Source organism: Citrus sinensis, chromosome 5, assembly GCF_022201045.2.
Source record: "Citrus sinensis cultivar Valencia sweet orange chromosome 5, DVS_A1.0, whole genome shotgun sequence".
NCBI classification, from domain to species: Eukaryota; Viridiplantae; Streptophyta; class Magnoliopsida; order Sapindales; family Rutaceae; genus Citrus; species Citrus sinensis.
Genome location: NC_068560.1, coordinates 38276277 through 38301722, shown reverse-complemented (window position 1 = coordinate 38301722; position 25446 = coordinate 38276277). Strand labels below are relative to the sequence as shown.

At 35.5% G+C, this 25446-nt stretch overlaps 4 protein-coding genes and 1 non-coding gene across 7 annotated transcripts; 3 read left to right on the top strand and 2 right to left on the bottom strand.

The window, feature by feature from the left end:
* Positions 1 to 1068: 1068 nt before the first annotated feature.
* Positions 1069 to 7511, top strand: LOC102610155 (uncharacterized). Of its 2 annotated transcripts, XM_006473705.4 has the most exons (21): positions 1069 to 1373; positions 1467 to 1543; positions 1619 to 1696; positions 1824 to 1955; positions 2325 to 2375; positions 2490 to 2630; positions 2735 to 2857; positions 3021 to 3098; positions 3287 to 3379; positions 3451 to 3573; positions 3851 to 3934; positions 4280 to 4378; positions 4464 to 4661; positions 4828 to 4903; positions 5310 to 5413; positions 5500 to 5759; positions 5862 to 5948; positions 6028 to 6258; positions 6451 to 6529; positions 6600 to 6663; positions 7026 to 7511. In XM_006473705.4, exons 1-21 carry the CDS (start codon positions 1283 to 1285, stop codon positions 7142 to 7144), a joined length of 2388 nt encoding a protein of 795 aa, XP_006473768.2. In that variant the 5' UTR covers positions 1069 to 1282; the 3' UTR covers positions 7145 to 7511. The 2 variants fall into 2 exon arrangements, with proteins under 2 accessions (XP_006473768.2, XP_052297935.1); XM_052441975.1 differs by lacking the exons at positions 1069 to 1373; positions 1467 to 1543; positions 1619 to 1696 and having other exon boundaries at positions 2521 to 2630.
* A 3992-nt stretch (positions 7512 to 11503) lies between these two features.
* On the bottom strand, positions 11504 to 13662 carry LOC112497719 (stemmadenine O-acetyltransferase-like). Its single transcript, XM_025096922.2, has one exon. The coding sequence runs from the start codon at positions 13523 to 13525 to the stop codon at positions 12101 to 12103; it is 1425 nt and encodes a 474-aa protein (XP_024952690.2). The 5' UTR covers positions 13526 to 13662; the 3' UTR covers positions 11504 to 12100.
* Positions 13663 to 14878: 1216 nt separating this feature from the next.
* On the bottom strand, positions 14879 to 17482 carry LOC102609846 (hypothetical protein). The gene is made up of 7 exons (XM_006473704.4): positions 17038 to 17482; positions 16677 to 16766; positions 16491 to 16571; positions 16227 to 16358; positions 15867 to 16085; positions 15542 to 15634; positions 14879 to 15286 (listed from the first exon to the last, which is right to left on the bottom strand). The coding sequence occupies exons 1-7, from the start codon at positions 17260 to 17262 to the stop codon at positions 15125 to 15127; spliced, it is 1002 nt and encodes a 333-aa protein (XP_006473767.1). The 5' UTR covers positions 17263 to 17482; the 3' UTR covers positions 14879 to 15124.
* Positions 17483 to 19068: 1586 nt separating this feature from the next.
* On the top strand, positions 19069 to 19148 carry TRNAL-UAG (transfer RNA leucine (anticodon UAG)). The gene has a single exon. It is a non-coding gene; the product is annotated as a tRNA-Leu (tRNA).
* Positions 19149 to 19821: 673 nt separating this feature from the next.
* On the top strand, positions 19822 to 24700 carry LOC102609556 (hypothetical protein). 2 transcript variants are annotated; one of them, XM_006473703.4, is made up of 10 exons: positions 19823 to 20482; positions 20582 to 20629; positions 20729 to 20819; positions 20975 to 21051; positions 21322 to 21410; positions 21575 to 21758; positions 22105 to 22286; positions 22698 to 22800; positions 23209 to 23537; positions 23621 to 24700. In XM_006473703.4, the coding sequence occupies exons 1-10, from the start codon at positions 20309 to 20311 to the stop codon at positions 24063 to 24065; spliced, it is 1722 nt and encodes a 573-aa protein (XP_006473766.1). In that variant the 5' UTR covers positions 19823 to 20308; the 3' UTR covers positions 24066 to 24700. The 2 variants fall into 2 exon arrangements, with proteins under 2 accessions (XP_024952455.1, XP_006473766.1); XM_025096687.2 differs by lacking the exon at positions 22105 to 22286 and having other exon boundaries at positions 19822 to 20482; positions 21575 to 21754.
* The last annotated feature ends 746 nt before the right edge of the window (positions 24701 to 25446 follow it).

Genomic DNA, 25446 nt, shown 5'->3' with positions numbered 1-25446 from the left:
TATCACGCTCTCATTCTTATTACATTTTTATTATTTTTATCATTTTCTTATTATTTTTTTCCGGTTCATTCTAACTATATCCTCATTATTATTTTTCAACTTTTTCATCACTGGCCTTTTTAAAAACATGACTTTTGTTAAATAAAATCAATTTTTTCTCTAAAAAAATTAAAACTATTTATAAAAATTCTAAAAAAATTAATGTGACATGTAATGTATCATTCCTAACAATTGATAATGTTTTACAAGTTCTAAATAAATTAATCATATTATCTCATTATTTAATTAATGGTGTATAAGGGACAATCTTTCTTTCTTTAGATTGTCTTAATTTGAATGGCAACATTTGCCATTTACTATAGGCTTTTTCTTCCTTCTCATATATTAAAAACCGAAGTTAAGAAAGTTATATCAATAAGGAAAACTAATACTTTTTCTTTTTTTTAAAACCAAATTCTCATTATTTCAAAAAAAAAACCTCAAAGAAAACAAATTAACTGTTGTGGAGAGTGATCTACCCATATAAAATAATCACATTAATAACCTGATTGCAATATCACATAATTTAAAATGAAATTTTGAGATGTCTAACACTACTTGATATTGAAGTTTGTACTTAATTTATCATAAAATTTTGGGTTAATTTAACATTAATAAAATGTTAAGTTTTTTAATAAAAATATTGAAAGAAAATTTTGGATTATTATTATTATTATTATCATTTTCATAATTAATAATATTAAATTTTTACTTAATTTTTCGTGAAAAAATTTAAGGGCTGATTTGAAATTAATAATTTTTTTAAAAATAAAAGTATATTACAGTGTGGTACTAGTTGAGGTTGTATTGAGATAAAAGTGAGGGGTCTTATTGACCGTGTTCAAAACTTGAGGGTAATAGTTCATATTAAGGAAAATGTTAAGGTTGTATGTACAGCTCTGGTGCTATCCACTTACCCAGTTAGCTTCGATTATATGCTGGATTAATCCGCCAATTATAGAAATGGAAGTAGGTAATTATAATTAGGCGATTAAATAACGTTAACTACTAACCGACAGTTATTAATAAAACCCAAAAACCTTTGCCGCTATTTACACATAACGTCGTAGTAGGGTTTAGCAAAAATTGAGCGTTTGGCTGGCTGCTGCTGCGTGCCTGCGTGCGGTCTGCCGTCTGCCGTCTGCCGTCTGCCGTCTGCCGTCTGCCGTCTGCCGTCTGCTGACTGCTGATGACTCATTAGGGTTTTTCGAAGAGCTAGCAGTGTTCGGTTCTTGCAGTTGCCATGACAGGATCTCGAGTTCAAGTCAACAAATCCCACAAATCCCGATTCTCCACCAAATCATCTCGTAATCTTCACAAAACCGCTGCAAAAGGTTCTTCTTCCATCACTCTCGTATATTTATTTTTATTGTTCGAATAATTATTATTGGTTATCATTTCTTTTAATTAAACTTCTGATGTATTAGATAAGAGCCGGATTGGAAAATCGGACTGCAATGTTGCAAAGGGAGCCAAGGCTGCCCGAGTCCAGCGTAACAAAATGGTAATTTTCTTTTTAAATTCTTTTTCTGAGATTAATTTGTGGAATTTCAATCAAATTTATTGTTCCTGTTATTAGCTAAGGGACCAGAAACGACTAGCACTTTTGAAAGAAAAGAGAGCTTCGAGTGGAATAGCGAGTCCTCCTCGTGTTATAGTAAGTGTTTTATATTTGAAACTGTATTTTTGGTATTAATGTGTTTTGATTTCTGTCATCAATTGTTTATGTTTTGGGACTTTAATTTAATCTCCTGTTTTGGGTTTCTAATTTGGCTTAATGGCAGGTTCTATTTGGTCTCTCTGCTTCCGTGAATCTGAATTCAGTTAGGGAAGATCTTTTGAGACAGTTGTCCTCAGAAGGTACTGGAGCTTTGTCTTCAACTGTTTCTTCTTCCAAATACAGACTAAGAACAACGGTGAGCTAAATTTCCACTTGCCAGTAATTCATCTTGAGGGCACTAGGAATTTGTTTAGGAAAACATAATAATTGAAGGGGTTTTTCTTTGAAAAAAAAGAATTACTTTAAACTAAGTTGTCACTTCTTTTAATGCATTCAGCCGTAGTTAAATCGAGATTTTTTTTGGGGGGTGCTCTTGCTGAGAAGATTTGCTATTTTTTTTCTTTTTCATTTAATTATTTTTGTTGCATATGGGTTATCGTTCTACTTTATGATGATGTTATTTGGAATTTTCAAAATTTTTAATCTGTACGTTAAAGAAATGTATTTTTTTTATCATTCGTTTTGTGACAATCTGTAGCCATCTGACTAAAGTCGTATACCATAGGTATTGCAAGCACCTCATGGGGATTTAGTGGGATGTATGGAAATGGCGAAGGTAAGTCGTTCTCTAATGCCTGTATTTCATGTTCTGCTGAATTACTGGTTTACATATTTCTTATTCCTCCCCTTCTAGTTTTTAACGCTTAGATGATTTTTTGAATGACTGTAGGTTGCTGATTTAGTTGCTTTTGTGGCATCAGCCAGCTCTTTCAGTGAAGAAAGCATGTCTTATTATATTGATTCATTTGGAAATCAATGTCTTTCGGTGTTCAGATCTCTTGGACTACCAAGTACTGCTGTGTTGATCCGTGTAAGTTCTTGGTTGATGAGCCTTGCATTTGCTTGAAATTTATAGAGAAGAAAGTTTGGATTCTCTGTTGATTTGATGCTAAAACTTTTTTTCTGCACTTGTAGGATTTACCCACCGATTTGAAAAAAAGGAAAGATTTAAAGAAGATGTGTATTTCTAGCCTTACTTCTGAATTTCCTGAGGACTGTAAGTTTTATGCTGCTGATACAAAAGATGAGTTACATAAGGTGATTGTCTGCACCTCTAAACTAATTATTCAGAATGCTGACTCAGCAATTATGTTTTGGGGATACCCAGAAATAAATGGTATTCGGTTAAAATATGTGCAATGAATTTCACTTATCATTTTGACATTACTAGTATTTACCCTAATTGTTTTTATGGTTGCAGTTCCTGTGGCTTTTTAAGGAACAGAGACTCACAGTGCCTCACTGGCGAAATCAACGGCCTTTCCTCATGGCGCAAAAGGTATTCTAATTAGTTTTATTATTAAACTGATTTACTGAAGAAGCTGCAAAGATTCATTTGTATGATTCTCTTTTATTGCACGCATTCATGTTGTATTGAATGGTAGCAAATCTTGCTCTTAATTTCCTTTTAAATAAGTTTTCACGTTAGTGCCTTCAGAAGATAATTCATTCACCAATCCGTTACAGGTTGATGTAGTAGCAGATGATTGCAATTCAGGAAAATGTACGCTTCTCCTTCATGGTTATTTGCGTGCTCACTGTCTCTCTGTGAACCAGCTGGTAATTAATTCAGCCTTCTTCTTGACTTTATGGGTGGATCTTACAGGTATGACTCATTTTCTTCAAATCAGGTTCACATTTCTGGAGCGGGAGATTTCCAGTTAGGTAAAATTGAAATTTTGAAGGATCCATTTCCTTTGAATGCAAGAAAGGAATCTGATGCCATGGAATCGGATGAAATACATGATCTGGAGGTATTAGTTGTTTCATATATATACTAGTGGAGGGTCAGTGGTGAACATCGTTACTATTTGTCTTTTTCTTTGTTGTGCTTAAGGTTACAGATTGGTTGTATCCCATGTGCACTGCAGAAATGCTATTGATTTTCATTTTTCTACTTTTTTTTACATTGGCTGTGATAATATTGTTCTTTCTGCAACAGGCTTTGTTTTATTTTTTATTTTTACCTTACTGTAGTGTATTTCTGATTAGATAACTATTAATTGATGGATTTTTTTTCCATGATTCCAGGTCATTCGTACCTTGTCTCCTGACCCTTTGAAACTGGAGCCTTTACTTGTTGAGAATGTTCCAGATCCTCTTGCAGGAGAACAGGTAAATCGAAAGAGCATCTTTGTCGTTTTAATAAGAACTTTGAGCGGCACTTATATCCCTGAAAAAAAACAACTATAAAAATGAGTTTCGGTGCCAACCCAATATTGCGATTAAGGCTTAGTTAATTAATAGCATAAAAAAATAGTTTTCTTGGGGTGGCATGTTAATATGATTATGTTTATGTTTATTTAATCTAAATCTGGATTGAAAAAGGCAGAATCTTCTCGTAACCAAGAGCAAAAGTTCTACTTTCTGATGAAAGTGTAAAAACTTATCCATATGTTGAGAGATAATTGGTAATGGTTTTGTCTATTGGCATTTTTATCTTATTGTTCCTTTGATCAGACATGGCCAACTGAAGCAGAAATGGCTGAGGCTGACCAAAATCAAAAACATAGAAAGCAGAAGAAAAGAGCTCTTCCTCGAGGCACTTCAGAGTACCAGGTATGCATAAGTTTGTTCTAAAATATCTGTATGTATCTTTTATGGAACATTTGGAAGGAATTGATTTATAATTCAAGTCTTGTAGGCTGCTTGGATCGTGGATGATAGTGATGAGGCTGATTCAGATAGTGATAATGATGCTGATGATGGTATGGTATTGGACCAAGAAGATAGAGGTTTTCCTGGCTATGAGGGAACCAATAACTCAGACATTGATGATGATCAAGCTTCCCTAAACTTCAGATATGCTGACGATGGAACTGAAAATGATTCTGTGATGATGGTGAGTCACTTTTCTCATCAATTCTGATAATTTGTCCTTTGGAATAATTACTTTATGGATTGACTGGAAGTTCTTGTTCGCATAAGATAATTGTTCTCTCTACTCATCTTTGCATGTTATATCCAACTTCTTCTCAGAATTTCGGTTGCTTTCCTTTGTCATGCAGGAAGGTGAAATCTTGACAAGAGAACAGATAGAGGATGAAATTAAAAAAATTAAAGAGGCACATGCTGAAGATGAGGGTATTTTTCTTCTATCCATTCTAAGAAATAGTATCTTATGGGGTATTATTCACACTGCGGCAAACTGAACTATTGCTAACAATTCTTAAATATTTGGGTTGGGGACTACTATTTAGGTGTCTCTTAATAGACATGGATTTATTAAGTTTACTGCATGGTAACAAATATGCATAAGAAAATGCATTTGAAAACTTCGTTCCAGTGCAAAGCCATGGGATTTCTCGAATAACAGTGAAATCTTTTCTGAAGTTAATGTCTACACTTATGTGTTTTACTATTGTAACTAGTTGGAGATTGTTATAATCATGAAAAGGCACCCTATACTTTAGTTGAACTAATGTTTCTCTTAACAGTTTAGTATTAATGTATTATTATGGATTGTTCATTGTTTGGCTTCATATTTCAGAATTTCCTGATGAAGTGGATACTCCGCTTGATGTTCCCGCCAGAAAACGCTTCGCGAAATATAGGGGCCTTAAGTCCTTTAGGACCTCTTCATGGGACCCAAAAGTAATATTAGTTTTTCTTGTTGATATTCTCTATCATCTATCAACTTTACAAGAGCTTTATTAATTTTCCTGTTGACGAAATATCAGGAATCTTTACCTCCAGAATATGCTAGAATATTTGCATTTGATAAATTCACAAGAACACAGAAGCATGTTTTTGCAAATGCCTTAAAAATGGAGCAAGAGAACATGGATGACAGTGTACCAGCTAGTTTATATGTGAGGCTTCATATCAAAGAAGTACCTGCAGGTATTGCTCACAGATTATGTGAGATGGCAGAGAGAAGCCCATTAATAGCATCTGGACTTTTGCAGCATGAATCCAAGATGTCTGTCCTTCATTTTAGGTGTGTTCGACGAACAAATTTTCTGCGTTCAACTTTTCTTGTCCTTGGAAATAGCGTTGTAATCAATTCATATCAGATTATGAGATTACTATTGTTTTGCAGTGTAAAGAAGCATGATACCTATGATGCTCCTATAAAAGCAAAAGAAGAATTAATATTTCATGTTGGGTTTCGCCAGTTTGTTGCAAGGTGGTATCTGGTCCTCTAAATTGTCACATTTAATGAACTTCTATTGAAGTTTTAGATGTCATTGTATTTCTCTTTGCAGGCCAATATTTTCCTCAGACAATATGAATTCAGATAAGCATAAGATGGAGAGGTTTCTTCATGCAGGGTGTTTCTCCGTAGCTTCAATTTATGCTCCCATTTGTTTTCCACCTCTTCCTTTGATAGTTCTGAAGAGTGCAGATGGAGGCGTCGCACCTGCAGTTGCTGCTGTGGGTTCCTTGAGAAGCATTGACCCAGATAGAATAATTCTGAAGAAAATTGTTTTAACTGGGTATGATTCATTTTAAACTTCTTGATTGAAGTTTTTATGATCTTTGCAACTTGTCCCCTCTTAATATGCACCACATAATACCAATGTATACTTTATTTGGTCAAGTTCGATGTACTGGTTTAATTCTAAGGTCTGTTAAGAATGATTTGTAGTGGTTCTAATTTGTTAAAACCTTGAAAATATTTGTTGCAGTTACCCTCAACGAGTATCAAAACTAAAAGCCATAGTAAGATATATGTTTCATAACCCGGAGGATGTGAGATGGTTCAAGGTAAAGAGAGCTCTTTTTGTTTTTGTTCCTTAGAATTATTGTACACTCACATAATTGTGTACGATTTCAGCCTGTTGAAGTTTGGACAAAATGCGGTCGTCGTGGTCGCATTAAGGAACCTGTTGGTACACATGGTATGGTGCTTATTTTGACCATATAAATCTTACAACTGGGATTAAATGCTCTTCAGTCTGTAGGCTGAAGAAAATGGTTAAATATGATTTAGCAAAATACTTGCGCTTTGTTTAATTCACTTCTTCTGCTTGAGATGTCTGTTTGTATGTATCTATACATGTGATGCTCTTAAGGACCTGAAAATTATCTATTACCTTTATTTTTCCTAGAGTTGTTTAGATAGTTGAAACTCTCCATGCATTGCAATTGGGAGGATTAGCTGTAGATGTTGAATGTACTTTTGGTTTTCTATAGATAAAAGAACATGGTTGGATGATAATTTGAAACTAAATTTCTTCAATTAACGTTTAATTTTCCTCAGGGGCAATGAAGTGTGTTTTCAATGGAATTCTTCAGCAGCGTGACACTGTTTGCATGAGCTTGTACAAGCGTGCGTATCCCAAGTGGCCAGAACATCGATTCCCGATGCTTGACACTTGACAGACAATGGTGGTGTTCAATATCTTATGCTTGGTTCTGAAGCATAAGATTGCATCAGTATTGTCAATGGGAATGAAGCTCTGGTTCAGATTGTCGATTCCAATTTCAAGATTGCTGTAAGTTCAAGCAGTTGAGGAAAATGGTTTTGATTGTACCTTTTTATCTCATTATTTTGATCTTGCCAATCCCCTCACCACATCTTATATTTTTGTTTTCCCTTTTATTTATTTGTTCATGGTGAGTTTGCGGTCAATGGGGAGCATATTTTTCCCTGTTGATAAGAAGGAAAAAGAAAATCCTGTTAGTTCACTAGTTGTGATACAGTTCTCATTAATTCTTGTTTATTGATGCAAAAGAGTTTCTAGTAGTGATATGTAAATGGTTAAATGAAGTTTGTTTAAAGCTTAAGCTCGGTAAAGATGACAATTTTTTTTCCCTGCCCATGCTGAAGATGTGATCTGTATTAACTGTTAGTTGCAAGGCCTATCAATTGCCATATGCGCAAGTGTATACCAATGGTATTTACTTGTCAGTGGATGTTTGCACGTTTTGAAATAACGCAGATTCCAGCAAGATGGCATAGTTTAACGTCAATATGGTAGCATTAAATTGGACCTAGGTGAGATTAACATTGTTTAGCTACAATTTTTAGCTTGAAACTGCATTTTAACATGTGCGAGCATCCACACAGAGAATTTGATTATCCCACATAGTACTGTTGTTATTCATCATTAATTATCCAAACGCCACTTGAAAAGAACAGAAAGAAGGGAAAGGGAGAGAGAGAACACCAGCAATCCGCAAGCATTTTGTCCGAGTGAGTACACCACTGGTTGATGGGACCTTGGATCCAAGGTTAGCAAACGCAGCAAGTTGTACGTCGAATTGTAGTAGAGTCGTATGCCGAATTGTAGTAGTGTCGTATCTTCCTCGTGCAAGTTCGCCCAGGCTTCGATCCCATCAGAATAATATCACTGGCGTCTAGCGGAAAAGGTAGGAAAGTTAAGCTTACCAGCGACGCCTGCCTAAACTGGCTTTCCCCATCCAAAGTCAACATCATAAAGACCAAGTCTCTGCACCATCTTCCAATCGTAATCCTTTCCTTTGCACCGCTGTACATTCCAATTTCATGTTTATTTACCTCACAAAAATTTATAAACCCTAGGTCACCTTGTAGGCTTTTGACAAAATTTCCGCTTGTCTAAGTTGGCGCACAAAGCCACTCAATTCTATTCCCTCACCTGGACATACTGTTGCCGCCATCCGAATCAAATTTCCCATGTATCTTTGTGCGAGTGATGGCTTGGTTCTTTGTCGCAAATTTACTGCATCGGTCAGCAAAGTAGGAAATGAGTGCGGACACGACCTCGACCCGTGTTGGATTTTGCATGCTGGAGCTTGTGGCCTTGGCGTTGAGTTTGGATATTGCTGGGGCATCTAATACAAATCTCGGAGTAGCACATACGTCAGTTTTGACGAACGGGGTGGTCCTAGTTTCCCATGTCGCTTCTCCTGGGTATACATCATTTTGAGGAAACAAGGATGAAGCATGATCATAATTAGGGTTACTAGATGTGCATGCCGTCAGCTTCTTCAGTAACATTGTTGCAAGCCACAGCAGCCCAACTCTTCAGAAACGACTCAAATGTCTTTCCGTCATTGATCTTTTATGAAACGAATGAAGTAATAACAATACCACCACACGAAATTTGTTGTTACTTGTGTCTTAGCTCCATGACTCCCTGCAGATGCTCCAACCTCATCGCCCACCTCAAATAGAAGTACTCTAATGATCAAAGAGAGATCAGGTTGGTTGAGAAATTCGTTTAGAGGGTTTTTAGCTCGGGCTATCATGAAATGAATCCCTTCGTCCTTGCAGTCTATGGAAAGATTATTTTTGCACCTTTCCAGCAAGTGGGTAAAAGCCAGCAAGTGTTTCTGACAGAGACTGTTTTAGTAGTTGCAATCTTTCGAGACGATATGATCAATGCTATTAGTAGGACAAAGCTTCATGTTTTGCCGCATGGGATAATAAAGGACCATAGGAATGTACATGAGATGAAGAGACTGATCCAAAAGAGAAAGCTTTTGGTTTTCTAGGTGATGGGGCATTGGAGAAGAGGGCTTGATGGAAATTAATTTGACCTCCATTAATTGTTATTTTTAATTTTGATCTTATCTGAAGAAGATTAAATTTTAATAGCCAGTTGGATTCAGGGCTATATATATGCAACCTATAATGTATAAATTAAAGCATCTCTAAACAAGAAGAATTGGAAGCATTCTCTTTTTCTTTCTCTCTCTCTCTCTCTCTCTCCTATTCTGGTTTTTAATAAAATAAGAAATTAATCTCTTCGTTTTAACAAGAAATTTGGAAGGTCAAAAAAATGAAAATAAGATTTTAATCAAATAAGTCTGGGTGCTAGGAAGACCATAGTTGGAAACTTGAATAAATCAAATGAGCACAATAGAAGGAGAACAAAGCAACTGAGGAAGCACAGATGTAGGAGATAAATTTAATTAAAAAAATCCAGTACTTGGGAGCCTTATTGAGGTCCAATAAAGTTATAATCATGATTATTAAAATAAGAAGAAATTAGAACCTTTAAAAGCTCAATTTGCGTTTGAGAAGGAAATAAGTGCTGAAGATAAATATCAACTCTAGATGAAACTCAAATTAAGTTATAAAGATCATCAGAAGGAGGAGTTGTCAAGGATTTGTGCTATCTAAATTATATTATAGAAAGAGAATTGTTGATACATGATGTAGAGCAAATAATTGAAGAATTTTTAGTTAAATTGAAATTTGTAATATTTAAGAATATTTTAATTAATTTGTATTCTAGTTTAATTTGATTATCAATTTAGAGTTTTATTGTTAAAACACTACTTATATGAGTTGTATTTTTAATTTAGGTATGAGTCTTATTAAAATAGATTGCCTAGTCAAATTAGGATAAATCATAATAAATATAAATAAATATTTTTTTTTATAGTTTTTACAAGTAGGTCTTGATTATTTCTTAGAATAAATTCTTGATTTGAGCATTATTCTTGTTATTTCTTAGCATTTTACAAAATCAAGACGGCAATAGGAGAGCATGATTATAGGAGATAATTTTAATTGAAATAACCTAGTTGGTGAATCCAACAGCTGGAGTCCAATTGCTTGAAGCCTTGTTCAGGCCTAGAAAAGTTTTATTCACAGTCATTAAAATAAAAAGAATCTAGAGGCTCTAGAAGTTCAATTTAAGTTTGAAAAAAAGAGAAGTGTCAGAAGATAAATGTTGACTCCATATGATACTTTAATTAAGTGATAAAAGATCATAAAAAAGGATGAGTTATTGAGAATTTGAGTTGTCTAAATTGTATTATAAATAGAGAAATAGCTAAACAAAAATTCAATTGTAATGATAATACAATAATGAAATTATTCTTTCTTTTTTTCGTGGTCGTTAGGGTTAGGCATCAGATCTGATCAAACTGCACTACTTACTGGAAAAATAAAAAATAAATATAAATAATTAAATAAAAAATTAGTAATGGGTTTCATAAATTTTATGTGAAAATTGCCAAAATGGCCGCAAATCTGAACTCAATTCGAATCAATCAAAACTCAAATTCATTCAATTTGAATCCAATCTTATTTATTTTAAATTAGCTCGGTAGGTTCAAATTGGATTCCGATGGTTTTTTTACTCAATTCGTACAATCCAAAGTCATAAGAGATGGTTAAATGCTAAACTATGCAAACTCGTTATGTATTGTTTATTACATCACCCCACTTATTTATTTCCCTAGTTGACCAGAAATTCTGTGTCTACACTATGAAAGCAATAAAAGAGGACGGTGAGAATGAGAGCGGAAAAGTGCTTATAATTCTTGGTTTTTCACTTAATAATTAGTAAGTTTCAAAATTTTCCCAGACTTTTGAAGATGAACCTATATAGTAATAAGCTCTCTGCAATCTCACCAGAGTTTATATTATTTATATATCTCCTGTTTTTTTTTTATCATATATATGTTTCAAATTTTTAAGACTTACAAAAAATGTGTAATTCATAACTTGAGACATGTTATTAATTAAAAATTAGAAACTGCGTGTAATAGAAAATTTATTTTGGTACAAGCCATTTTCTAATAGATCATTTAATTCATCACGTACAGTTGAGAAAATAAATATGAGATAATTTGTAGTTTTATTAGATGAATTAATAACATAGACATGACAATAAATAAAAAATACCACGTTAGTTAAGGTACGAATTGAGTTATCTCAATTGAATAGATAAAGTATTACTTGGTGTAACATATTCTCCATTGTCTATAATTAAGGGTGTAATTATTTTTCTCATCTTTTCCTATAACATCAATATTGAAAATGAAAAATGAAGCAAAACAAAACCTCGATCGACAAAGTGAGGCGAATATACTAGACGTTCATTTGTAACCGTGTACGTCTTACAGCTGTTAGCTTGCCGCTACTGATGAAAACGGAACATCGCAAGCATAGTCGTTGATTGCTTCTTTGGTTGTTTGCTAATATGAAATTAAGCTGATAAAGGTAGAAAGTAATGCATCAAATCTATAGATAACATGTTTCAAGTGATGATGATCTGCTTACATTCTCGAGCTTTCCTGATGAAATCTGGCCAAACACTGCTACACAACAAGACGAGTAAAACAGCTGAAGGGGAAATATAGCCAGCCAGCCAGGCCAGCCTTGCGATAAAGCATTGAATTAAATTATGAGTCACTTCAAATCCAAAGCTAATCCAAATTCCGGCCAGGAACATAAACAAGCAATATAAAAAAACAGTAATTAATAACGGAACGGCTTATTTGAACGTATGAAAATACTATCCCTAAAACACGACTTTTCTAATAAAAAGGTGACAAAAATTACAACTGAAATGACGTGGCTTTGGATAAAAGAAAGATACGAGAAAGCATAATTCATATTTTTGTTTTAATGGGACTTGGATCCACGGTAGCGTATTGAAGAAGTTGTTGATCAACTTGTAAAATAGCCATGGTATCCTCGTGCAAATACACCCATGCTTCAATCCCGTTCCCCATATTTGTATCCATGAGAAGGATTGCGTTCAGAATCGCAGTGGCCGGTGATTCAGGTGGACCAGTAACGCTGGCCCAAATAGGCTTCCCCCATCCAAAATCAATCTCATAAAAACCAAAATTGCACCAACTGCTGTATGCAATTCTGTCGGCTGCGCGAGTATAAGTTTCCCTTTCATACTTTAAAGCCTCGAGAAAATTAAGCAACCCTTCATCACCTTGTAAACTATTCACAAAATCTCCATTAAGTTTCGCTATTGCTTCCCTCAGTTGACACACCAAGCCTTGCAACTCTGGTTCCTCCTCAGTTTTGCATAATGCCGATGCCATCCAAATAAAGTTCCCCATGTAATTTTCTGAGAATGGCGGCGTGGCTCTTCCCCGCAAATTTACAGCATGTATCAGTGCAAACGGTTTGTCAGAATCACGATCAGATGATGATGACCTTGCTTGCGTTTTTGAGGCAGCCATGATGCATTTGCCGAGTAGTGTTGTTACAGCCTCGACGCGTGTTGGATTTTGCACGGTCGAGCCTTTTGCCTTGGCCTTGAGGTTGGCTATTGCTGAGGCATCGAACAAAAATCTCCTACAAACGCATCTACCAAATTTGATAGGTAGATTACTGCGAATGGAGGTGGAGCAAGCCTGTCTTGGATACGCATCATTTTGAGGAAATGAAAGTGAAGCATCAAATTTAGGGGACAGTAGTAGTGCTGCTTCTGATTCTTCATTATAGCTCTTACGAGCTGTGGCAGCTGCCCAACTCTTGAGAAACAAGCTAAATGCTGTTCCATCACCGATCATGTGTGAAACATACGCACCAATTGTCATACCACCACAGGAAAATGTAGTTACTTGCACACTAGCTACATAATCTCCTGGGGTTGGTATACTCCTCCATTTGGCATCATCTGGATCTGGAAGAAATTCTTTTATCAAAGAGATACTTGGAAGGTTAAGAAATTCATCGAGAGGACTTTTAGCTCTGGCCTCTATAAAATAAATCCCCTCATCGTTGCAGTCAATGGAATGGAGGTCTTTTATCTTTCCAGCAAGCGGGTAAAAGAGAGCTAGGGTTTCTGATAAAGCCTGCTTTAGCAGTTGCAATCTTGTGGAGATAATATGATCATCAATAATATTGGCCGATGAGTGCTGTTGGTTCATGGGATAGTAGAGGACCAAAGGAATATAAGCGGGAGGAAGATAAAGATCCAAGAGAGACAGCTTGTGGGTTTCCAGATGATGGGCAGTTGGAGAAGATGGTTTGATGCACTCTTTCGAAAGTATTTCAACCTCCATTTTCATTGATGATTTCCAAATCTTCAATTCGAAATGTTCTATATTATATATGGTAGGCGACTTACGCACACATATATATAGCGCTCATAGCAGTGCCTAGACGCATTAATAATTTAATATATATATATATATATATATACACACGCGCGCGCGCACACATTATTTTTCAGACTCTTGATGCTATAAATTGGCACTTTTGTTTGGTGGGGGAGTGGGAGGGAATTTCTTTCTCGTGACCCAAATATGAAAGGAATATATACAGCGAACAAAAACGCCACGTCAAAACTCATCGGGATAATCAATTTGCTATATATTAAACATAATAATTAATTTGATAAACTTAACTTGTGCAACTATTTCACTTCTTTGACTCTATTTGTGGATCAACCTTGCGAATAAGATCGAAGTTGGGCCGCAGACAAGAGAAGACAAGCTTAGCGGGCCCTGCAACAGTAATAGAGCATTAAAAATAGCGCGCCACTTCAAATCCAAAGCTTATTCTTATCTTATTCCAGTTCCGACTATGAAACAATTTAAATAACACTAATTGATAACCAAAGGAAGGAGCAATTTCAACACTGAAGAGTTTGTTTCTTTAATATTCCAATGGAACGAAGGAAAAGGACAAGTATTGGCGGCCTTTGTTGTATTGTATCTATCTGAGGTTGTCTGAGAAACAAAAGCTTAATTGGCTTGTGGAATTCAATATTGAATATGCACGTCCACCCTCAAGAATCCCCCACCCCCCCCCCCCCCCCCCATCTGTTCCCCAAGTTGCCTCCTTAGTGTACAGCAAGTTCAAGGGGATTTCTTTCACATGGAAAATCAAAATCAAATGCCTGCCCAATTTGGCTTCCCCCATCATCCAGAATCAAGATATTTAAAATAAAATTTACGTTCAAACTAGAAAATATAAATCTTATCCGCTGCAAATGGTGTAAGTTTCACATTCATATTTCACTGCTTCAAGATAATAAAGTAACCCCCGATCACCTTGTATGCTATTCACAAATTCATTTTTCCATTAAGTTCTGTTATTGCATGCTTCCGGCTTCCCTCCCTCAGTTGGCATTCTAAGCCATACAACTCTGCTGACTGCTGGCTCATCATCTTGGCAGCAGATGCCAGCCAAACGAAACAAAATTTCCGTATAATAGTTTAATAATATTACGAAAATGGCGGGGTGGATCTTCCACGTAACGTTGCGGTTAAAATTGGCTTGTGCTCAGAAGTTGGAACAGGCATTATTCTAACTGGTCACATGATCGATCAAAGCCCATGCAGTAAGAAGAGTCCATCATCAAAAAGCCCGGAAAGAATGGTAAGAAGATTAAATATATCCGAAGAAGTCAATACGACTTAAAAAAGATTAACTCGGTTCATTAAGAAAATAAGAATATTTGTTGCCAAGCTCATGTTTAATCACTATCCCTGATACGCCAACCATCTGCGTCACGTAAAAAAATAATGTCCCTACCTCGAGCAATAGAGCTTCTTTGTAAAATAAATTTACAGCGCCTCTGTAGCACAGAAAGTACAGCATTCAGATTGGTGACCTCTAACTGTGCCATAAAATCCTATCATCTGCAGTTTCATAGTACATGTTTAGATGTTTTCTCCTGGAGGTAACTCCGCAAGCTTTGGAGGAGTGCCGAGAACTCTTTCCATATCAAAACGAACTTCGATGTTTCGAATGCTGTATCCAACAACCATCAGCCAATAAAGCAGCTTCGCAAGTTCTGGCGCACTTGTCTCGGTCACACTTGTCTGTAATTACACCAGCTCAAACTTAGAAATGACAGTAGGATCTTATAATCCAAAAACACTCATCAGAAGAATGCATGTTGAACATCTTTTATGCAAATTAGCACCACCAAGCATGGGTACAAAAACTCAATGCTTAAAGCCAGCTAACCAAAACAGACTAAACTTTTTCTTCAAATTGGTCGGTGAAAGTTCAGATCATCAGCTAAATTATTAATTGCAACTGTTAATTCATTTCAAATATAAAAAAACTCAAACCTTCATTTGGCCAGGGTCTGAAACAGCCAAAAGACGCTTAATGAATGTGTTCATCGCAAGCACAACATCTTCTCCTGCGCTGCTTGTCAATTCCTACAACACAGCACATGCGTCATTTAAAGAAGATCATGCAGACTAAATTCTTACCCAAAGCAGTAACTGGCAATTTATGTAAAGACCATATTTTGTACATATAAACATCCTAGTCATATTGGAATATACATGATCCAGCCGGAAGAATACCAATTAGCAGGAAAACATCCACCTGTCCAACATATGCCAAGAAGACAACAGAGATAATGAAAAGGGATGCGACACTCCTTACCTTCAGATTTTGGGGCTCAAGTGTCTTGAGATATTCCAACAATTCATTTTGACCATTGGTGGCTTTTCTACCAAGTTGACGATTCAGTTCCTCGATCTCTGCTTCTAGGAACTCAATGTACTTTTTAGCATCTATTTTCTCAGGGCCAGAAACATTATTCCACCTAAAAACTTCACCAGACACATTCTTTTGTGTACCAGGTGCATAATCTGGCGTATCCTGTAACAGTCAAGTGACTGGATTATATAAACAGCACCACAGAAAGTTAAATGCATAACCCATTTAACACTTGTGCAAATATGCTAGAAGAGTTACAATGACAAATGAAAGAAGAAGAAGATGAAGTAAAAGCAAGAAGACCTTTTTGTCTAGGACCTCAGGAAGAGCGACCTGCTCCAAACTTTGTTGTAATTCCAAACGGTATTGTGCATTCTTGAACATATATCCAGTCATCATAACGCTGTACATAAGCTGTGCAAGATTTTCAGCAACCTAAAACAAAGAATGGGAAATATTGGTAAATATCTGAATTTCCATTATCTTGAGATACCACAAAACATTATTATATATTGACCAAGCCTTAGTCAACAAGTGTATGATATTGTAATATCTGAAGTAACTTACAGTGGTCACTGTTACGGCAAAAAATTGCGGGGGTAGCGTTCCAATCATATTTGTCACAGTTTGACGCATTGCGTCAACTACCTATACATAACACCAAAGAGAAAGCACGAAAAATTAGAATTTCATTCTTTCCCATATTAAATATGTACCACAAGACTCGAAAAGAAAAGAGATGAGGAAACAAACCTGTTCAGGAGCCCTTTTCACGAACAACTCCATAAATTCTGGTTGCACATTTTTGACATACTCCAGTAGAATATCCCTTCTGCCCTTGGGCTGCCAATTAACAAAGCAACGCATCACAGACACACACAATTTGAATCCAGCAAAGCAATAAATAACTGAAGCAAATACTGAAATACAAAAAATATTTTACAACTGTCTGGTGAATCACAAATAGCTCGCGCACGTTTGCAAGCACAGAAGCCAAAGTGTTGAATACAAACCCAGTTTTAGTTATACTTAAATATCCACGCCTGAGAGATAACAGGATGGTGAAAGAAAATCATCAAAGTAAATGAAGGAGTAATGTGAAATAAAGAAATACCAGAGCGCCGTTGGGAGGCTTGGAATCATTGGAGCCGTTATTATTGGACTCGTTCTTGGAAGAATCGTAAGCTTGAATCCTCAAAGCCAATCTTCCGTTATTGTTCTTCTTCGTCTTTATTGGGCATCTCACTGAACTAAACAATTTCGGCCTACAAGAAACAACAGTAACTGATGAAGATGGTGGTTGATAAATAAAGCAAGGCTTCGCTGTCAACGAATTCATCCGGGCAGCTGCTTCAGAAACTTTTTTTTTCTCCCTTTTCAATCAATTCACTTTTTCCTTTTTTATTTTTACTTTACACTGTGACTGACGCCATTAAGATGTGTTGCGGGGTTTCCCAGAGGTCACAGGCAGAGATGAGGGTTTGTTCCGTTTGTGAAATCTGAAATGTGAAGCTTTCATCTCTGAACAGAGGCGTGGTTCGTAGATCATTCAAACCGTGAAGATCGATTGCGAATCGGATGGCTGAAATTGATTCTCATTCTTAGGATTATGTTTATAGCTCTCGTATCTGACCGTTGATATTGTTTATGCTACCAACAGTCAACGCGGTCGGCCACCATCGAACGGCTGTATCTTGGCAGCTCTCTAATAAAAATTAGAGTGTTCGCGGATTATATATCATTTTATATTTTATCTAAATTTTTATGGATTATAAATTTTTAATCCAATTCAACTCAGCAATTAGTAAAATTTAATCTAAATTTAATTTTTATGTCTGCGGATTGGATGCATATTTGACCTAATTTATATTCAATCCATCATTTTACGGATTGGTTTGCAGGCTAAAATTTTTTAATTATGTCATATCTATCAGCAAATTAAATAAAAAAATTAATATAAAAATAATTTAACTGCTGATCAAATTTAAAATTAAATAAAATTTAAATAAATTAATTGTTTAAATAAAGTTAGAAAATACAATCAAATTTTCAAAATATAGCACACTAAAAACAAAAAATCTTATTTGTTTAGATCAATACATGAAAATTAATTACTTAGAAAGATATATTTGTTTATTTAATTATTTTTATTTTTTTATTATTATCAGATAAGATATAATATGGTATTATGTAACTATATTTTAATTTATTTGTTTATTAATAAGTACTAATGTTGTATTTACAAGTTTAATTTTTTATTAAATAAATTTTTTTGTGGATTTCTAGAAGTAAATCTATATCAAATTTACTGACTACGGATTTTTAAATTTTCAATCAAATCCAATCCACCAATCCACAGATTAAATTTTTACGGATCAAACATGTTGAGCGGATCGGATTAGATTTTGAACACCCCCAATAAAATCATGTATACATGAGTCTTTTCTCCACTGACTTTTTTTTTTTTTTCATGCAGATATCCTTTTAAATTTTGGAATTTAAGAGAGTTATACCTACGTAGAACTTTATCAAACTATCATATATGCTATCATATTTTTAGTTAGCTGTGCAATGTTAATTTATACGTAGAATTTACACTTTAATCCTTACTCCTAACTTGTTAAGAGATTATATTAATATTATTTTTCAAGATTTTGACACAAATAATGAACAAGATCATGGATGCCTATTATATCTTGATTTGACGTACCAACTCCGGTTATTATTAATAGCACTAGCTTGATTCCAATTTGCTAAAAGATTTAAACAAGACATATTAAATCACATGAAATACTCAATTTTGCATCTAGTCGTGAGTTGCAAGAAAAGAATGGCGGCAATACTTTCCTCAACTTAGGTAAAGACTAAAGAGTAAAGACCATCACATTAGTTTTATTGCTTGAAGTAAGACACAAGAAATGTGCATATTCCTGCTCGTTTAACCTTCTGTCGGCAACATTATTTTTTACTATTATAAACTATAAAAATTGCCTTTTTGTAAAATTTAAAAAAAAAAAAAATTGATGATTTTACATTTAAAAATAATCATCAAAATTAACTGAAAGATAAAAATTTTTGTCATGGTTTTGTTCATTTATCATTTTATTTATATATTAATTAAAAATCGTCCAATAGCTCCAATCTTGACAGTTTGGCCGAGTGGTCTAAGGCGCCAGATTTAGGCTCTGGTCCGAAAGGGCGTGGGTTCAAATCCCACAGCTGTCAAAATTTTATAATTTTTTTTTGCTTTTGGAACCCATCTAGCTCTAGGTTTAGGATTTTGGGCTCTTTACGAACAGTGATCTAGGATTCTGGGTTCTAAAGTAAACAAAATGTTATCCTTCAACTTCAATATTGTCCGTCTCGCGAATCTAATCCAACTGAAAGACATGAAAAATAGAAATTGTGTCCGAAGCTCCAACCTTTTGCCTACCAAATAAAGTAACCGTGCAAATGACAAATTGTGTTTTGTCACTGCACAAAATGCTCTGCTTCTCTCTCTCTCTCTCTCTCTCGCTGTACTAAAACTGCGAGCAATCATTTTTTACCATTATATATCAGTGGGGGTTGGCTTTCTCACCTGCTCCCATGTGACTCATTGACCGCCCGTCCAAAAATAAAAACCAAAAAAAAAAAAAAATTGTCATTCATTACTACTGCTAATACTAGAATAGAGAAACATCAAGGAGAATGGAGAGCTTTCGTCCATGAATCTAGTTATTTAACAATACTACCTACCCATTTAGAATCTATGACAAAATGAAAAATAACACCAAAGAAGAAAAGAATGTTGCTTCATAAACACTATTACAAATTCAAATTCACAGTCGGTTACTTTCATAAAAATAGATAAAAGCTCTCAATTTGTCAAGAATTATCACGTATGCTGCAACACGAATACCGATGCGGCTCCTTTTGATTTTGTTTTGACTTTTTATGTAAGCAAATCTCCGTCTGATTTGGGTTGGGGTGATAAGTTATGGTTGGTCAAATTAGCTAAGGCGCACAACACAAATTGATTTGGAAAAATGAATTAATTAAATAAATAATAAAATTTTAAAAAATAGAAGATGTAAATAAAAGGAAAAGCAAGCAGCTCGAGACAGACAAGGCACGGTGACACTCTCATTGTTCATTAAACAGCGAGTCGGTGTCACACTGGTTGTGCGCGAAAGCCTTCTGCGCCCGCGCAAAATGAATGGGAATGAATTATTGTCGTTTCTTCTTGTTTAGCTTCTGACAAACACTCCAAACACTTATTCGGGATCAGGCTGGCAATGAGTGATTCGTAACTCAAAACTCAAAATCAGAACCCCTCTTTTTCTTTCTCCAAACAAACAAACAAAGCCACTGGCGGCGGCGGCGGCGGCAGCGGCGGTTTAATAATGGCATTTCAGCGGCGGCGGCAACACCACAACCACCAGCACCGCCTGCGCGTGGTAGTTCCGATCATCTCCTCCGTTTTCTCCGCTCTTCTCATTCTATTCGCGCTCCTCTCCTTTCTGGCTCCGTCTCCGTCAGATACAGATCATCTCCATCACCCTCGCCGCTTCACCTCAGTATGCTTTCTCTCTCTTTCTCCCTATTTACCTTACTTCCCTTTTTTTTAACGGATTTGCGGCTTACTTTTATTTTGTCTTTATCTATTTGGTATGCAGACCGACAACGTCGATGGTCCAACTGGAGTACCCGTTTTTCGTGTTCAGGTTAGGGATTCATATATATATATATATTCAAAATCTTCGTTAAAATTATCGGATCTTATTTTAATTAAATACGATTGCTTGCGTTTGAGGAACAAACAGAGAGATGGTGGCAAATTAGATCGTGACATTTGGAGCTCAAGAAACGCCCAATTTTATCACGGATGCAGCATAGCCAGCAGCAAGTTTGCAAGTGTGTATTTATTTCAATGTTGCCTTTTTGTTGCTTATGATCTGATTTAACTGCAATTAGGTTTTTGCTCTAACTAAACCATTCTGTATTAAGCTGTTTCCCCTACAAATTAGCTACTATTGCTCTCATTTGAGCTCGTATTGACGTTGTTGCAGAAGCTGGAGACGTAACACATTCAAATAGGTACTTGGCGATTGTTACAAGTGGAGGCTTGAATCAGCAAAGAACTGGGGTAACTTTCTGAGCTTCTTACATTACAAACAATCACAATTTTTTCTTTTTTGTGGTCCACAGCTACTTCACATTGATTAGTTGTCATTAGTCAACATGAAACTTTGTTCTATTAATTTATGAACAAGCTTAATGATAGGGCTGTATAATGAATGGACCAAACACATCAACTATCAGTTGATTTTGTTATTGCAATGTTACTTCTTGATTACCTTAAAGTTTTTAAATTCTTTATCATTGGTTCCAAGATAACTGAGCACGTCATTGGCAGATCATAGATGCTGTTGTCGCTGCCCGAATTTTGAATGCTACTCTTGTTATACCAAAGCTGGACCAAAAGTCTTTCTGGAAGGATGCCAGGTTAGTTAATACCTGGTTTCATTTTCTATGTCATCTCTATTGCAATTTGAATTTATAGTTTCTTATGTCTGTCCAAGTTTGAAAAGATAGTGTGATGCTTAATTTTGACTAATTTATTACATTTGTTTCTCTTTTTCTTTCTTCTTTTTTTTTTTTTTGTGCAGCGACTTTTCAGAGATTTTTGATGTTGATCGGTTTATATCAGTTTTGTCAAAAGATGTTAAAATCATAAAGCAGATCCCAAGGAAAGGAGGAAAATCTTTGACACCATATCACATGCGTGTCCCAAGGAAATGCAATGAAAAATGTTATCAGAATCGTGTATTACCTGTTCTTTTGAAAAGGCATGTAAGTTTCAGTTCTCTAAACCTTTTCCTGTTTTCTTTTATATGTTACAAGTTTTCAGTATTCTTTTTTCATTTCATAGGATGCCATTCCTCTTGTTTATGCCTGTTATAGCTCACTTTTTTTTGTTCCACCTGCAACGCTTGATTGATTCCTTATCCACGCATGGGAAGAAATATGATTATTCTTTGTGATTAATCACATTTCTTAATTAGCATTATACCTTTTCTTTATTTCTTTCCCCCTTTTGTGCATATGTAATTAGTTTAGATATTAATTGAATTCACTTGCTTGTTGGACCTATGTATAATCAACCAAATTTAGATTTTTGGTGTTCATTGTGCGGCAGGCTGTTCAGCTATCCAAGTTTGATTACAGACTTGCAAACAAGTTGGATACAGATCTGCAGAAGTTGAGATGCAGGGTTAACTACCATGCTCTAAGTTTTACTGATTCTATCCAAAAAATGGGTGAAAAACTGGTCCATCAAATGAGGATGAAAGGCAAGCATTACATTGCTTTGCATCTGAGGTAGAATGATTAATCTTCGGTCCTCTATATTTCTGGTTACTGTTTTAGACACCCATGGATACTGTACTACTGTTTGTGCACACACATTTGATACATGCATGTAGAAATTGCGTACTACATATAATGGTCTGATGTACTGCACACTTGAGACTGACTCTTTCTGTATCTACGGAATCATTAGAACCGCAGGCCCGGCCTGACCTGCTGATCCTAAAAATAAAGCTGTGGTAACATTGCCTTTGAAGCCTGTAATTGATGGATGATAAGAGCGGAGCATCATTTGGTTGTGATTCATTGATTATGGCATAGACACTCTGAGAATCTTGCTTGTGTTGTATTATAATTTTTTTTGAGCAGTGAACCTAACATTCACAAGACAGTTTTGACGTACATGTTTTTCTCTTGTTACAGGTTTGAACCTGACATGCTTGCATTCTCTGGATGCTATTACGGTGGAGGTGATAAGGAGAGAAAGGAACTGGGTGCAATACGGAAGAGATGGAAAACTTTACATGTAAGACTATAAAATATAAACCTTGATTTAGGATGATCATCTACCGACATTTATTTAGTAAAAAATTCCTGTTTTCTTGACATATTTGACTTTTTTTTTTTTTATAATTCATTTTTGGCCTAGAATGTGTGAATATACAAAGAGAAATACAGATTTCATATAAAAATTTCTGCAACAAATGGCGCAGAGCAGCTAGGGTAAAAAAAACAATAGCAAAAGAAAATAAATTGATGCTAGGAAATTGCTCTGACATCTGCTAGAGAGAAGACAAATTAAGTCATTTTTGTTGTATTTGACTTGTGTTCTATTTTCACTTCGATATAAGCTTCATTTTGGTCCTGTTAGATTTTTCTACTGCCAAATTTTGGACATCCAGTATGAAGAGACCTTGTTTCAACTGATTTTCAGATAAGCAATCCTGATAAGGAAAGAAGGCATGGAAAATGTCCACTCACTCCACTAGAAGTTGGTCTAATGTTAAGAGCACTAGGATACGGCAGTGACGTTCATATCTATGTGGCTTCTGGTGAAGTTTATGGAGGAGAAGAGACATTGGCACCCTTAAAGGCACTATTTCCGAACTTCTATTCTAAAGAGACTATCGCGTCCAAGGAGTTGGAACCATTTTCTTCATTCTCTTCGCGGATGGCTGCATTGGACTTTATTGTTTGTGATGAAAGTGACATATTTGTTACCAATAACAATGGTAATATGGCCAAAATTTTAGCTGGAAGAAGGTACACATGTTTTATTCTGTCTTGAGCTGTTTTCATACTTGTAACTGGTGGCTAACTTTAGAATTTCTTTCTTTTGTTTGCAGGAAATATTTTGGGCACAAGCCAACCATTCGTCCAAATGCTAAAAAGCTCTATCGGTTATTTTTGAACCAGACCAGCACGACATGGGACACATTTGCCTCAAAAGTTCGTAGTTACCAGCGAGGCTTCATGGGAGAGCCAAATGAGGTAAGACCAGGCAGGGGTGAGTTTCACGAGAATCCAGCCACCTGCATATGTGAAGATTCTGAGGCCCGGACAAAGAAAGATTCAGTGCCTAGGAAATATGGAAAGGGGGATAGTTTAACCAGAAAGGAAGTTATGGTAAGCGATGATCAGAATGATGAGGATGATCCAGAATGGTCTGATCCCGATGATGATGAAGACCAAAGAGGACTTCAAGACAAGGAACTGAATAATGGAACAGTTTTGGATTATGATTCAATCATCTCTGAGGAACCTGAGTTGGAGGAGATGCTATCTGATTAAACAGAATAACACTTAAAAGAGCTTTTTGGGTCTACCACACCAATTCATTTGTGAATTTCATACATCCTTGTGTCCCCCATTAGCAAAATTTGCAGCTCTAACCAAAACTTCAACAATCCTGCAGAAACGTCAGAGTGATGTATATAAGACCATTGGAATGGAGATGATGGCTGCAACATTGAATTTCTGACAGTGAGCTATTAATCATATTGAAAGCGATCTGCATTTCTATTAGTCATGTGTTGGGGCACTTGGTTGAGAATGGAATCTACCAGAAGCTTTCTTAGTCTATGTTGCAGCAGAATGCAATGCCAGACATGGGTGGTGCAAGAAAAGTTTTCGAGCCAAAGGTTTGTGTAATTCAACTGTTTAGTTAATTTGTGTGAACAGATATTTAATTGAGGCATCTTTGCTAAAAAATGCAAAAGAAAAGGATAGAGAGAATAGAAATTTTACAGTTGTAGCATGTTTACTGGTTTTGTAAGTCTTTTCAAGTTCATTCAACCATGCCGTACGTTAACATCTGAAGTGCTGATTGCTGACGCCATACAGTCAACGGATTTGCATGTTGGATCTGTGGATGGTGGACGAAAACAAATTTTAAGAATCATTGAATCGGCCTTTTTCACTTCTTAGTTCTTATGTTCCTGATCCATATTAATTTTGCATTTACGGTGATATAAATATATATAGGGGTGTTTTTTTTGGGCCCGGTTTTCTAGTTGATGATGTATTTTCATGTTCATTGAACAACACTGGTAAGAATCATCGTGTATGACAATAGTTTTTGGTGAAGAGAATTGAACAAATGATTAGGACTTCATTGTTTGTGATTAGCTTAAGATTAGAAAACAATATTTTCTGGAACTGAAAAAAATTTCTTGTTGATATGCCTTAGTCTAGGAAGTTATTTATTTCAATCTGTAAAAGGTTGTATTATACACGCACAAGTTATAGAATCGTGCCCCTTTTGGCAAGGGTTTGGCAAGGGTGGTGTAGTAAGATAAATAGATAATCGATGGGGGCGATTTCTATCCAGTCTTCCCTTCCCCGACAACTTGTCATAACAATCGAAGCCCAACAGCTTAAATTTTAAAGAGTAATGATATTCAACCTGCGCATGTTATCTCACAAGACTCCATTAACTTCGAAAATTACTCTCTTATTTTAGGGGACTCTTATCTTTTTTTCCCCCTTTCCATCTACTTCCAAATTCCTTTGTGTTCTGTTATAACTATCTTTTTCTTTTTAAAGAATTACACCAACACACTTAGGTACAAGTTTATCATCCATTATTGTATTTTATTTTAAATTGATCATCTCTTATGCAAGTGTCCACTAGAGATTCTTTTAGACAAATAAATTTCTGAAGTTACATATT